Below are 15,003 nucleotides of genomic sequence, written 5' to 3'. Positions count from 1 at the left end.
ATTAGCAAAGAGTTGAACTTGTCTCTGTGTAAATCCTCAAAGATTCCTGGAAAACAGAAGACTATTTTCAATAAATTTTAACTATGCTGTTGGAGATTCTACCAAGACCAAGCTTAGATGTGTGATGGCATAAATTCTACCAAGGGACAGAGGTATTTTCTGGAACACTGTCAGGCTCTGCACAGAGTTATCATGTAAAATTTCTTTTCTTGTATGAGGTAAAGACAGACTAAAAAAGCCTCTGTATTTTTAGATTAAACACATTTGCCTTCCCCACTACAGTAAAAGAAGTCAAAAAGTAGCCATAACACTCCTTTCCTGTTCTACATATAAGTGGACTCAGATATTTAAAAATGAGCAATTCCACTGAACTAACGATTTCAGAATAGTCTATGGTGGTGCAGACGGTTCTAAGACTACYGCTAAGGAGTAAAGTTCCATTACAGATGATGAGGATAAAATTAACAAACAAACAAACAGGTAAACAGACAGACAAGGTTTGTTAATACAAACTTGTTTAACAAGTTTGATCAAACTACGGTAAGATAAAGGGTTTGAGATATATTAACTAACAGAGCCTTAAAAAAAATCTAATGTTTTCGAAGGGGTTCTTTCATGAGACTCTGTATGACATAAATACTATATATTTCGTATGTCCTGAAATTCTGATAATCTTTACTGTCTTAGTTTTGTAAACTTCACATTTACTTTAGAGAATCATTATTACAATTGCCTAGATGATTTGGAAGTTGGATATAAATTCTATGCTGGGTTCACTCTGAATTAATCTTTTCCAAGCTCCCAGGAGAAAAAAAAAGAAAAAAGCCTGGAAAATATTTTGTAGCTCTTCTTTGCTCTTTGAACTTCTCCAGTGTCCTTGATTTTTTTTTATTTAATGCAGCCTCTTACTATCCACACACTCTGCAGCAACAAAACTAAGAAAGATGTAATTCAAGGAATGGTAGAGTAGTATTACAAAGTGACAGAAGACTTAAAAGAGATTAGAAAACTTTATTCTTTTTCTATCTAGAAATATCCTCTTCTATCTCCTAAAAAAAATACAAATTAGTAATAAATCACAGGAAAATGCAGCTTTGCTGAATTCAACTTTTTGCATCATTTACCAAAGTGGTTTTAACATCAATTATATACTTGCTTCAATGCTGATCTTCTTTCATGTTGCTTTTGAACAGGATATTGCAGAAAGAAATTGCTCAAATTAGATTAAAACATGTATTATAAGAGGTCAGAAAGCAATTTTACACAYCAACCTGCAGAAAAACTTTCCAAATCACAAGGCCCTGCTCTGAGATTAAGCTAATCRAACAGAACATGAGAAACTACTGGATGTAACATGGGAAATATTTGGACTTTACAGATCATAGAATCATAGAATCAGTAAGGTTGGAAGGGACCTCTGGAGATCATCTAATCCAACCTCCCCGCTCAGCAGGGTCATCTAGAGCATGTTAGACAGGGTTGCATCCAGGCGGGCCTTGAATATCTCCAGAGGAGACTCCACAACCTCTCTGGGCAACCTGTGCCAGTGYTCTGTCACTCTCACATAACAGAGAAGCTGACAAAAGCTACAGATAGCACCATGAAAGACTCCTGGTGGTTAAGGAGGAGACAGCTGAACTGTGCAGAGAATCGAAGGAAGGCACTGAGGACCTCCTGGGGAGCTGAATTTTGCAAGACTAACAGCTCCCATGTAACTGTATCACATAACRCTGGGATTACCTGGGTAATGGTATCAGAAATACCTAATTTGGGTATAGATGTAGCAAAGCTGGAGTCAATAAAGAAAATGCAGTTAGGGGCAGTTTTTTTATTTGGGAGGAGGCAAAAGGTGGAGTAAAGGAAGGATCGAGGAAGGACAAGCATGGAAAAAATGGGTGACAAAGGGGTAAASAAGCTGCTGGTTAGTATGTTCGTCTGGCCAAGCCCTGCACCTGATCACTGTAATTTGTTCCATCTTCTTTTTAAACTTTATTCCTTTACTCAATCTGCATGATGTGGTAGTGCAARAACAGCCAGCAAATAGGACACTATAGTCTGTAAAGATCAAATTTCAGATGCTGGAGACTAGCTAACAGGGCATGSATTCTAGATTTATTTCTAGTTTAGGCCAGAGTTAGAGGGACCCACATGTGAGTGGATATGAAATGAACAACCGAGTGTGTGTTCTGCTAGCAAACTTCAGATTAGACCAGCTGGAAACTACAAAGAGATCAGCACCCGGAAAAACCCAGGTCTGAGCTGGAAACTGAGTAAAAGGTATGCCCATGGATATAGGTATGGATACTGGACAGAAATGCTGGATTATCTGGTAATCCACAAAGTTTGGAGACCCTCGCCCCCCTCAAACTTGAACTGATATATATTAAAAAGTTGTATAACAAGTAAATTATATAATACTATGTCCTCTTACTTTTCATTATAAATTACCTTCATGTTTTAATCCACGTTTCTTGCGCTGTTCTGCCAGCTGTTGCTCACTTTGCCTGCAAATATGACATCTGAAAACAAACATAYTCTGTTTAACTCTAGTGTTTTACTCAATCATTACAGGACAGTCCCACACCACAAGATGGAGCATGGCACTGATCACCCTGACATGGCACTAACCGTGATAGCCCTGGAAGCTGTATAGTTAACTAAGTAGAGTGCTATGCTCAAGATTTCTGGAGGTGAGATGTTATTACATGCCACAGAGTCATCAAATCATGCAGTTTGGAGGCCCAAAACTGTTCAAAGCAGGTCCAAAGAAATGAAGTTTCTCAGTGTCTTGTTTGGTCAAGTTTTGAATATCTCCAAGGATGGAAYGTCTAAAAGTTCTCTGAGCAACCTGTTCAAATATTTGTCTATCCTAATGGTGACAGAATTTCTTCTTTTATCTTCATATTCTTATTTTTTATATTGCAAATTTTATCTATTGCCTCCAGCATTTCACTGTGCACCTCCAARAAAAGCCTTCTTCTACAATCTCTCATCAGGMAGATATAAACAACACTAAGATTCATCCTCTGCCTTCTCTTAAGGCTGAACACATGTAGCTGTCAGCTTCTTCTCAAATGACACACGCTCCAGTCACACAGCCATCTTGTCAACCCTCTACTGGACTTGTGCCAGTATGCCAGTATCTTTCCTGCAYTGAGGAGCCCCAAAGTGGACAACTGCTGCATATGCAGCCTCACAAGCGCTGAATGGAGGGGAACAATCACTTCTGACCTGCTGGTTACCCTCTTGCTAATAAAGTTCCATATATGGTTGCCTTTCTTGCTATGAGGGTGCACTGCTGACTCAAGTACTACTTGTTGTTCACTAGGACCCACAGGTCTACAATTGTCTTCCAGCCAACTGCTGCTGTTGCGTGGGGCTATTCCATTGCAGCTAAAGGACTTTATATTTGCCTCTCCTGAACTTTCCAAGGTTCATGTCAGCCCATTTCTCTGGCCTGTCAAGGTCTCTCTGAATAGCAGTCCTGCATTCCAGCATGTAGATCATTTCTCTCACTTTGGTACCATCTATAAACCTGCTGAGCGCGTACCCTATGCCATCCTCCAGGTCATTAATAAAGACTGGTTCAGCACTGATCCCAAACAGATACTGTTATTAATTGGCTGCCAGTTGGAGTGGGTACTTACAACACCTCCAACTACAGGATCCAGCCAATTTTCTACTCATCCACTTATCCAGTGCCCACCTCACTGATTTGGTCATAAAAATAGTATAGAAGATAGTATCAAAGGCCTTGCTAAAGTCAATGTATGCTGACTGTTCTCCCCTTGTCCATGGGGACATGTAAGGCCTGGGGACAGACTATACCAGGGAAAACTGGGGCAAAGAAAGCACTCAGCTTCTCAGTCTTTTCCATATTCTTTGTCACTATGTCTACTGTCCCATTAAGCAGCAGGCTCACATCTTCTTTAGCCTTTAGTCAATATACTTAAAAAAAAATCCCTTCTTACTGCCCTTTACATGCCTCAATGTTCCCTTCAGGTAGCTCACTCCAGCTTCCACCTTCTGTTTATTTCTCAGTTGCATCTGGCTTCATTCAGGAGATTGCTGTTCATCCATGTCAACTTTCTGCCATGCTTGCTCAAGCAAAAGCTCTGCTTTTGACACCGTATGTTGGCAGCCAGGTGTTGACCAGCAGGATGCAATCACTCCTTCCTGAACCTTTCCCTCCCTGGAATGATTGAGAGGAATACCACACAGGCCCAATGTCCTCAAAGTTCTAGAGTCACTCTTGATATACTCAGGGTTGGAAGAATCATTGGTGCTCCTGTGGACGAGCAGCATGGAGTAACAGTCAAACAGCTGACAGACCTCCACAGCTTCCTCACCAACATTCAAGCCCCTGGTAAACAAGCTTCCTGAGACATCAGGTCAGGTTGAAAGATGGTTTCCTTTATCATCTGCCTCTTCCTGCAGGTTTGATCCCCTGATCAGTTTTGTTTCTCCTCACTTTATCCCACAGGACTGTGTCTTTTCTGTAATTTCAGACCTATATGTGGAGGAGGAGTCTTCTTTTGGCAGAAGGAACAGGTTTTCTGTCTCCCCCATCTTGCTGGTCTCCACCTTTCTGCAAAATCTCTAGCTGCCCCTACTTCCTTCCACTGCTGGATTGGAGCTCTTGCCTCTGCAGGTTCTCTGCAAAGACCCTCTCAATCTACAGGTCATCCCCTCTGATGCTATGCAGTCTGCTCACCTCCTTTCTTCACCTAGCAGTTCTTGTGTCTTGACCAAAACACACCTACAGGTAAGGCCACCTTCAGGCCCAGCTTCAGGGAGAGGTCCACCAGCATGGGACCTGGATGGTGGCATCCTTCTTCTGGAGCTCCACCTGCATCAAAGCACCTGATGTGTCAGGGTAGTTGCTCCAGCTGGTGCTGGAGAGCATTTCCTGCAGTATGTCACTGCCCCAGCACTACACACAGGCTCAAGAAGTTCTTCACCASAATTTCTGGTCCTCTCTGTATCCTGCTGTTCACTGTGGTGACAACTGCTACATCTCTGTTAGCTTCCTTCATATAAAGAAGGAGAATAAATACTAGTGCATAACTTCAAGGAACTGGAAGCAAAGAGAAAGGAAGATCAGGCCACCTGACTGGAGAAACAGGCAAAGATCATCACACATGATTTGCACAGGATATTGGAAGTTCATAAAGAAGACTAAACAGGGAGTGATTCCTGAAGGGATTTATCCTCAGGACAAAAAAAAATGTTGTTATGACACTAAAACAACTACTGAAATTGCTGACCCAATTAAAATGTCAACATTTGAGCAATCTTGAATAATTATTTCTACTTGTTGAAGCTATGAGGCACCCAGACTTCTCATTTATTAGCAGTAATATAGTATCAAACGTTCAGCATCTTGCAGTTGAGCACTGTGCTGTTATATTTGGTTTCATTTACAGTTAGGTGGGAGGGAGTGGGAGAGGAGTTACTTTTTTCTCTTTCTACTGACCTCCTAAAATAAGRTGTTCTGTTTAATCAGTCAAGAAACTTCACTTATTTTCTAAAAGTTTGTCTCTTCCAAGGCAAGTGTTTTGATATTAGAAAAACAAAACCGCTGTAACATCTTACTTATGGGCCTTTCCACAAAGTTCATGTAAAACATCCAGAGATAAACATTAGCCTACCCTGTTCTGCAGCTATCTTTATCTCGTGGAGATCCCAGTGTGTGTTTTGCTGGTTGAAAAGAAATTGTTCCTTCATAGCAATGATGAGAAAGAAAAGTCTTGACGCCTGCATGAAAAAGGTGTTAAGTAGCATTAAGTTATTATAAATTCCACTGCAAACATCTCTACATACACCTCTCTGTCATTCCACCCTTTCCCTCTCTAAGGACTGCAAAATAACAGTGGCTGTTCTCAAGCTTATATCTGTTTTCTGATGTTTAGATTGGAGAGGAAAGGAAGTAAAACTGCCCAAACCTGAGACTTTTTAAAACTTGCTTACAATGCCTTTGATTGACATCTTCAAAAAGCCAACTAAAAAAATTCAGCTGTACTTCTCTTCTGAATCTTAGAATTAGCCTACATTGGTTAAAATCTGCTTTTGTAACTTGTTTCCCTAACACAAAACAAAGTAAAGAACAAAGATAAAAAATATTTTCCACTAGCATAGTATATATCTAAATACTAGCTAACTAGATGAAACCAGTCAGCTCTCCCTAAAATCAGTAAAGAAAGAAGGACATAAATAACATAATTCATTCCATCAGCTGAAYATTTAAGACAGAAGAGTGCCTATCCCTTTTCAATTGACTGTAAAGAAAATCAAAATGATTAGCACAGAAAAGCTATTACTTTTTAGGCAGCTAATATTAGGCAAGATCTATCAATATATTTCTATTAGTAATATAGAACAGTGCTAGCAATTATATTCATTAAAGAAAAGCTAATTAATTGAATTTGGATTAGGGTTGCTTCAAGGGTTAAAACAAATATTTCCCTCAACAACATGAAAATTACAGTAACTATCATTTAATACAGTTCAACATAAACTTTTAATTCTTTATACAGCTCATATAACACTGAAAATATTAACTAGCAGTTAATTTATTAATGATACTAAACAGTCAATTTCAAAATAACTTTAATGAGCACACTACTAATGTTATCCCCAGGATATAGAGGTCTACATTACGTGATTCAATGTGTYCAATACGAAGACGAGTGCAAAATCATGTTCCATCTGGCTTTTATGTTTAAAAGCTTCAGAGAAGGATGATTTAGAGAGAGAGTATCAATTGTTCTAATATGTTTACATGCAGACAAAGGTTGTAATAATTACACAAGTTACCTGAATAGTCATATCTCATCGGACCCATCCACCGCTTTTTCTCACTATCTTTCAATATGTCTCCATAAAAACCATAACCCAGCAATGACACAGTGTACTTCAAAAATGTATTGTTATGATGTACAGAGGAGACATCCAGAGGCTGAGAGTCACCTATAAAGATTTGAAGTTCAAGGTTCTATTAAGGCTAATTTTTTTTCGAACTACAAACAGGACATAGTAACTTTAACGTTATAGATTACTTTTCCTGACTGTTCCCTTGTAACGWACATGTAGAAAGGAAAAAACATTTTTAAAGACCAGTAACAATTAATACTTAAAAAGGATTAAATAGTAAGTGAAAAGAAGGATTGTTATACTAAAAATATRTAATGAAGAATTTATACTTATTGGAAAGGAAAGTGGAAGGTAATTCGACAGGAGAAAACCACATCTGCACAATTTTAGAGTATTACTGAATCCTACATTTCAYTGAATCAGAGCAAAATTCAAGTTGGAAGGGGCCTTAGGTGTTCAAATATCATGCTCAGAACAGTCAGCTCTGTGATCACACCAAGTTACTCAGGGCTTTATCCAACCAGATCTTGAAAACCTCCAAAGCCAGGGATGGCACAACCTCCTGTGGACAGTCATCTGCTTGGCACCACCTTCAAGCCACTGCTTGTCATCATCTGCTGAAAGGTTTTTCTTCATATCTGAATCAGTGCGAACACCTCTTGTTTCACCTCATTGTCTCTCACCTTCCCTTCATGCRCTACTGTGAAGAACTTGGCTCTGTCTTCTGGATAACCTCCTCATAACTATTACAAATGTTAAATGTCTTCAGCCTTTTTATTAAGTGAAGAAATACTGTTTTAAAAGTCTAAATATATCTATACATTTAATAATCCAACTAAGATACTAGGATATACTACGAGCCAGATCTTTAAACTTAAGTCTGTTGAGCTAAACTTTACATATGCTGAACAGATGGAATCAGATTAGTAAACAGAGAAGCATGTTTAAAAGTCTTTGCAACACCAGCTCCTAAATTGCACCTGTTATGCACTCAAAAAGCAAGTGATAATGAAATAAAAATCATCTAGAAATTCTGTCCTTTATGATTATGCAACATTATTATGGTGAAGAGTACGGAATCATAGAGTAGAGGACAATGGAAGGGACCTCTGGAGATCATCTAATCCAACCAACCTGCTGAAAGTAGGATCAACTAAAGTAGGTTGCTCAGGACTGTGTCTGGTCAGGTTTTCAATGTCTCCAAGGCTGGAGACTTCACATCTCTGTGCAACTGGTTCCAGTGTCCAGCTACTCTCATAGATTTTTTTATGTTCAGATGGAATTTCCTGTGTTTCAGTGCCCATGGCCTCTTGATCTGTTAGTGGACACCATTAAGAAGGCTAGGGGGAAAAAAAAAGTACCACCTTGTGCAATTTTTCAAATTCAGAGTGACTCTGATTGTTCAATACGTGGCAAATGGGATGGAAGACACCATTCACAATGCACTGAATATACCAATCTGTCTCTACACCAAGTGATAGGACAAGAGGCAATGGGCACAAACTGAAATGCAGGAAGTTCCATTTGAATATGAAGAAAAACTTCTTTACTGTAAGGGTGACAGAGCACTGGAACAGGTTGCCCAGAGAGGCTGTGGAGTCTCCTTCTCTGGAGACACTCAAAACCCGCCTGAATGCAATCCTGTGCAACATGCTCTAGGTGATCCTGCTCAAGCATTTGGACTAGATGATCTCCAGAGGTCTCTTTCAATCTTGACCATTCTGTGATTCTGTAATTCTCTTAGTTCCTACACAATTCAAGGTCTCCATTACCAGAGGACTTCGGTAAGTGGCAACGATGGGTGGCTGGCAGCATCCCTACTGACAGCATGCCAAGAAYTGGCAACTTCTTACTGAAGAGTAGCTGTTTCTCCCCCCTAGTTCCTTTCAGTTGAGTTATCAGCTAATTCCAGTCAAGCAGAAGACACATTTCTAACTTGGCATGGAAATATGAAAAGGCACAGGATAATTAGGCAATTAGTACAGAGTACTACTTCAAAAGTACATGCATGTATGATAGCTTTCTCTAAAAGAGATATACTCCAACAACTTATATTGCTTACTTTATTTTACTGCTAGTCTTTATGCATACCAGAGTCCATGAAAACTTAAGCACTAGATGCAAAGTTTCATAGTTATGATCTCCTGAAAACMGTGAATTACAGTAGAGCAAGAAATTCATTTTTAACCTCCCTGTATTTCATATCATASAGTCCTAATCCCAGACAAGGAGTTCATATTTTAATTTATCCATTATATTAAAATAGTATTTCACAGACATGTAAAAAGGAAGAACTGAATAAATTACTATTTTGGGATATTTTAATTATTTTCAAAACAAAACAGTGAACTGAGACTACCTACCTACAATAATATGTAGAGCTGATGTTACTGGATCAGAAATGCCAACTGTTGAATAACATATGCAATCTGTTGACCCTGAAAAATGAAAAACTAAAAATTAATTTATATCTTTCAAAACAAGTATTATTGGCACATTCCCTCCAAACAAAAGCATAATGTTCTCTCAGCCTGCTCCCTTTTTACATTATGAAACACTATACAGACACAAATATGATCTAAATAGTAATAATATCTTTTTTCCAAAAATTTACTTCTCTCTATATAAAGTACAAAGACTTATTCTATGCAATAAATGTATAGCAGCTGGTATGGGGAAGTAAGTTGTTAGTTCACAGGGAAGATTTCAGGATTAGATTAAAACTTTTGTATCAGTTATGGATTGCTGGAAGAAAGGCATACATTGATTCTCCTCTGCTTAAGATTTCTTATGAGATCTCATAAAAAGAAGATATTATGACCAGTCTCCAATTTTCTGGCAAAGTGCTGTGAATTCCAGGTTGTCAACATACTCAACTTCTCCAGATGCATTTTAAAACACAGATTCCTGCTTAATTCTATTATTGAAAATTAGTAGATACTTCCTTTCAGGAATTACTTTATAGATACGGAAGCAAAGTGGATAGAGATATATCTTTACAGTCTTGAGTAAAATACCCCAAAGCAGACGGGGAAAGATTTAGGTTCATSTATATTCTCAGTCATCACTACTAACTAACTTTAGGTGGCTCTACACTCAGTACACTGGCTATGCTAGGAGCCATTTAGAGATAGCCACGCTCTCCAATACCTACATGAAGAGCCAGAGAGTCTAACAGAGTTCTAAATTCTACTCTGTAGCAGGGACTTGGAAGTCAGGGCCAGATATATCAAAGCACATAATTTGTTGCAGCACCTAACTCCAGATCAAGTTTCTCCTTTCCCTGCCCTCAAAACTAATTCATTTAAAGTCAGTGCTCGCAATTCTATCATCTGCTTTCAGGATTGCTATTGATGCACTAGAGGTTGAATACCTCAGACACAAAGCTTTTTGAGGTCTATTCAGATTAAAACATAAAACTAAAAATGGAAGAATGATAATGATCATTTTAAATCCACTTTTGGCTCTTTCTCACTTTGAAGGCAGACAGGGTATACACTATCAATAAAAAGTGATGAAAATCCTTTCCCCTCCATCTCACTTCTCAGGAAATGGACATAATTTCCCCTATCAATGAAGGGCATAAAAGAACCTACTATCAGGTAAACACTATGCAGAAGCAGACACAGTGAGCAAGAAGCCCCAGTAACCAATTAAAGAAAAGATAAATACAACAGAACTGCAAAACAAAAGAAAGAGTCTGATTAAGAGCTCTCTCTCTACAAGACAAAGGTTCACAATATTGCAAATGTATCATTATCTGTACAGGCTGTTGCACAGAAAACAGGACTCCACTCTCAGTATCATACCAGATGTGGTATACAGAATATGCTATCRTGCCAGATTTGGAGTTTTATAGCAGAAAGTGTTCATCAGAGTTCAGATACTGAARCTCTGCATCACTTTCAATTTTGCCAATTTTATTTTGTCTCCTACTCTCATGAATTTCAGTTAGGCAGAAAATTCTCAGTGGTCTTCAAAAGAAAAGCCAATAAAATTAATTASTGAGTGATGTGGCCTGAACTTCTACTGCTAATATGTAAGCCTAATGTTTCAACCAAATCTTCACTTCTTCAAGATCAACTGTATTCTGTTGCTAGAATTACCCCAAATTCATGTTAATTCCAGACACATACAGATTCAGCTTCCAGGTAGTCTTGCACACTAGGTGGGAGGAGGAGAGGGGAATTCATACAAGCATTTAAACACAGGAGGCCTGTCTCCCATACTCTTCTGTAGTCATTTTAAAAAGCTGATTTATCCATTGGACAGTTTCTAGAACCCCTGTTCATTTCCATTCATAACCTTTCTCATAGAGGGAGGCCACTGAAACYAGTTAACACCTAAAATTAGATCTAAAGTCTGAAATTAATTCAAAGATTCTAAAATGTAGGCTGGGAAAAGATATCAATGTTTTACCGACAGTCAAATTGCTCCTATTTCTTAGACATGCCAACAGAGTATAAAATATTAACATAGCTACAAACAGTAAAATATCAGGTTTTTTGCTCTCTCAGACCTGTTAGCACAGCAATAAAATCGGTATTATCCCTTACGCACATTCTAAGAGAATAAAAGTGGTCATAACACCACATCACACCAAATATGAACCTAAAAGTGCTGGTTTCAAGATCACAAAAATGTTCAACTAGTATTTGAAATATATCATAAGCATGATGATTTGAATCTCTTTGAACACTTTACAACTAAATAGAAAATTTGCATCATTTTGGACAAAGTTTGTTTTTCTTCTTAGTTTTAAATTAGAACGGTCTTGAATAGATTTGGAATCTACTACTTCCCAAACAGCACTCACAGTAACTGCACCAAAATCTAGCTTATTTCATCCACATACATCTAATTTGCAGGGGCATTAGAATGTAAATCTAGAATTTGACTTACACCCCTTCTATTCTCTGGAATGATTAACAGCTTAGGGTTGCCAGAGCTCTCAGTCTAGGCAAGAAGTGTAAAGTGTGATTCTTGGCTAATGGTCAGGTGATGGATGTTATTTGTTCTGGCTAAACTGAGAGAAAATGTGATAACACATCCTGCTAGAATTTTTGTGTATTTCAAGGGCAACAGTAGAAGAGAATGAAGGAAAATAATTCCTTCATTGTTCAGAATTGTATGCAGCCCTTTAAAGGAAACTGGGAAGAAAATAGTTGATTCACTTGTTAACTGAACTCTAACTCATTAGAAAAAGAAAGATCTTCTGTATGGAACCTACATTTTGCTTTGGTGTCCAGGAAGGGTAAAACACGGTATGTAGGRAAGGACTGAGTTTCAGGTGAATGCACTAAAAGTAGTACACATGTGCATGGACACGCGATTGTATATCTAAGCTCCCATTCTGGTCAAGGAGATCTTGTCAGGAGAGTTGAAGGCAGCCTGGGGTTGGCCACACACAGGCATCTCATACTATTTGAGGTGCCTCAGGGGACATCTGCTCAAGAAGGGCAGATGCATACAGGACATATGGGCTGTTTTGACCAGACTCCCCATCCCCATCTATAACATGAGTTAAGATATCTATCTTACATGCAGGTACCTAACCGTAGGCATTACAATTTGTGTGTAATTTCAAATTGAAACCTACTTTAAGTAGGGTAATTCCCCTAAAAATGACACCAAACATCAATGGTGTTCAATGCTGCAGAGTCCTATGCTTTGCTTCTAAATGCTATCCTAGTATAAAACATGTCTTGCATAGCACTCGTACATCTCAAAGAGCACTAAGCAGCTCCATATAGCTAGCTAATCCCAAACTAAATGTTTGAAGTCTTCCAACTAGGAAAAGCTCCCATCCCAGGTATCTTGCTATTAAGACCTGATTGAGACTAGTAAGTGTGCAAAGGGCACAACCRCTGCTACAGTAGCTAATCCTTGGTAGAACAAATACAATCATTTTGAATCTTTATCATACATCTATGCAGACTAGAGCCCTTTTTCATTATTAATCAATTTCCCCAAAGTCTGTTATTAGAAGGTATCACATAGCCACACAGATGCTACATAGTCAAGTTCTTCTGTTTTCTTTTTCTCCCAAATTTATATTAAAAATGCATTTTAAATTTAATCAAGATGATTCTTCCTTTTAACTAATTATAGAGAGAAATGGTCAARATGTGTATTTAAAATATTAAAAAGAGTATAAAAGCTTATATTCCTCATCAAGTACATTTTTGCCACAGCAAGATTTAAGAAAGCAAAGGGTTGAGACTGCACAGAGTAAGATACAACTAAAATAAATCAGTCATTTACCTGCTCCCCTCTCTATGCATGCAAATATTGTTTAACTATGGTTGGTTAGAGTRTGGTGCTAATAATGCCAAGGTTGCAGGTTCGATCCCCATATGCGCCACTCATTTGAGGGTTGGACTAGATGATCTCCAGAGGTCCCTTCCAAGCTTACCAACTCTGTGATTCTATGACTAGGTAAGTTGTGCAGACGGGTGCTCAGACAAACACCTCACAAGCTTTAAATTGGTCATTAAGCCACTAAAGTGATACCTAAGACCATTCTTACTGACTGCATGGAAGAGTTCRTATCATATGCTACTGCGGACAAAAAATGGAAAGTTTACCACGTGCAACAAACAAGAGGACAGGCCAAGTGCTAAAATTTATCATTTGAAAAATGCTTAGGACTACTACCTTGCAATTAAGTTTTAAAACAAAAAATACACTACTTGGATTGGAGGGGGGGCTTTTAACGGTTAAACACAAAACCAAACACATTCCAGAGAACTGGAAGATCACCACTGTAGTTCCAGCTGCTAAAGGTTASAGGGATGACAGAAGCAAGTCAGCTAGACGTTGATCCTAGAACAGACAGTGAATTTAGTAGAGAAACAGAAATCCTCCTAGTGCTTACAAGCATTCCTCTACACTTCTGACATGTCTGGTTATGGGGCAGGTGGTCCTTTAGCATATTCAGACTCAGGAGCAAATTCAGACTTCTCAGGAGCAAATTAGCATGGCAACACAATTCTGTACAGCAAAGATGTAAAATTAATAGCTTCAGTGTAGGGTCTGTTCATTTTGATTATTTTTGCAAAGTTACACAGTTTATGCAGTTCCCCAGTAAAGAAATACCAGTCGAGTCATGCTACTGTCAGAGTAACTTCATATGGAATTATTTTTAGTTCAGCACTATTTAATATTTAAACCTAGATGGCATCTTTTCTGGGAAGAGATTTTCAAAAGAAAAGAAACAGACACATTCAAAAGTAAAGATATTAAATTATTTTTTAGAGGAAGAAATAAATGGTCTGTACATACAGTTGTGCTTCTACTTAAAGTTTTACATGTCTTCCTTTTAGCACCCAAAAAAGGATTCAGCATTTTCAGAATGACAGATTGCTTAAAAAGAAACAGTTCAGAAGGACTTTGGGTTGTCTATTTTACTTTTTTGGGGGTACATAATCACTTTAGCAAAAGTTATAGTACAAGAAAAAAGGGATAATGCAATGCCGATAAATTTAAAAGGTGAGGTTTATCAATACAGGTAAAAGCAATCTTGATCTAGTTGCTTTTGTAGTAGCTCCACAATACTGGTTGTTCTAAGACTCTCATTTCCGGAAGTATAATTGATTTAGAAAAAATGCTGCAGGAGAAATATAACATATTGGACCTAAGAATTGAAATTAGACCTACCTTGGACAACCTTGAAATGAAACTGCTAGTTAAACTACAAAGATCATTAAATATTACAAACTTTATGACAAGAAAGGTTGTGGACACATTGTTCAGCCTTTTAAAAAGAAAACAGCTGTTTATATCCTTTAACGCATTTTCTAAGAGAAATTTTACAGCCTAGAGAAAGCCAGAAGGAGCTGAGTCATCTTTATAATCTTACTTCTTCCTAGTTTTGAAATGTGTTAATGAATCCCCAAACATTTTTCCATATAAACTTCACATAACAAACTGGTGGTGTCATCTTCAGCATTCTCAACTTCTACAAACACATCAACACTCTGATGTCTGATTATAAATCACAATGCATGTTCAGTACTTTCCATTAAAGAGATCAYATCCTTGACTGCAACAAAAGATTATATAGTGAGAGGCAGCTAGAAACACTGTAAGTCTAAATTACTATAGCAATTAATACTTTTCTGCACTTTA

The 15,003-nt window shown here is 38.0% G+C and overlaps 1 protein-coding gene across 3 annotated transcripts in view; it reads right to left on the bottom strand.

Annotated features, from left to right (window-relative positions):
• CERK (ceramide kinase) overlaps window positions 1–15,003 on the bottom strand; it is a 70,709-nt gene that overhangs the window by 7,485 nt on the left and 48,221 nt on the right. For all 3 annotated transcript variants that reach the window (XM_085326300.1, XM_085326309.1, XM_085326318.1), the window contains 4 exons: window positions 9,237–9,311; window positions 6,817–6,969; window positions 5,652–5,757; window positions 2,449–2,519 (listed from right to left, as the gene is read on the bottom strand). In XM_085326300.1, the coding sequence (XP_085182426.1) occupies window positions 2,449–2,519; window positions 5,652–5,757; window positions 6,817–6,969; window positions 9,237–9,311 (405 nt within the window). The remainder of the gene's footprint in view (window positions 1–2,448; window positions 2,520–5,651; window positions 5,758–6,816; window positions 6,970–9,236; window positions 9,312–15,003) is intronic.

Source organism: Rhea americana, unplaced genomic scaffold (genome assembly GCF_003343005.1).
Source record: "Rhea americana isolate MKP2758 unplaced genomic scaffold, rheAme1 scaffold_1, whole genome shotgun sequence".
NCBI classification, from domain to species: Eukaryota; Metazoa; Chordata; class Aves; order Rheiformes; family Rheidae; genus Rhea; species Rhea americana.
This window is presented reverse-complemented; position numbering and strand designations above follow the sequence as displayed.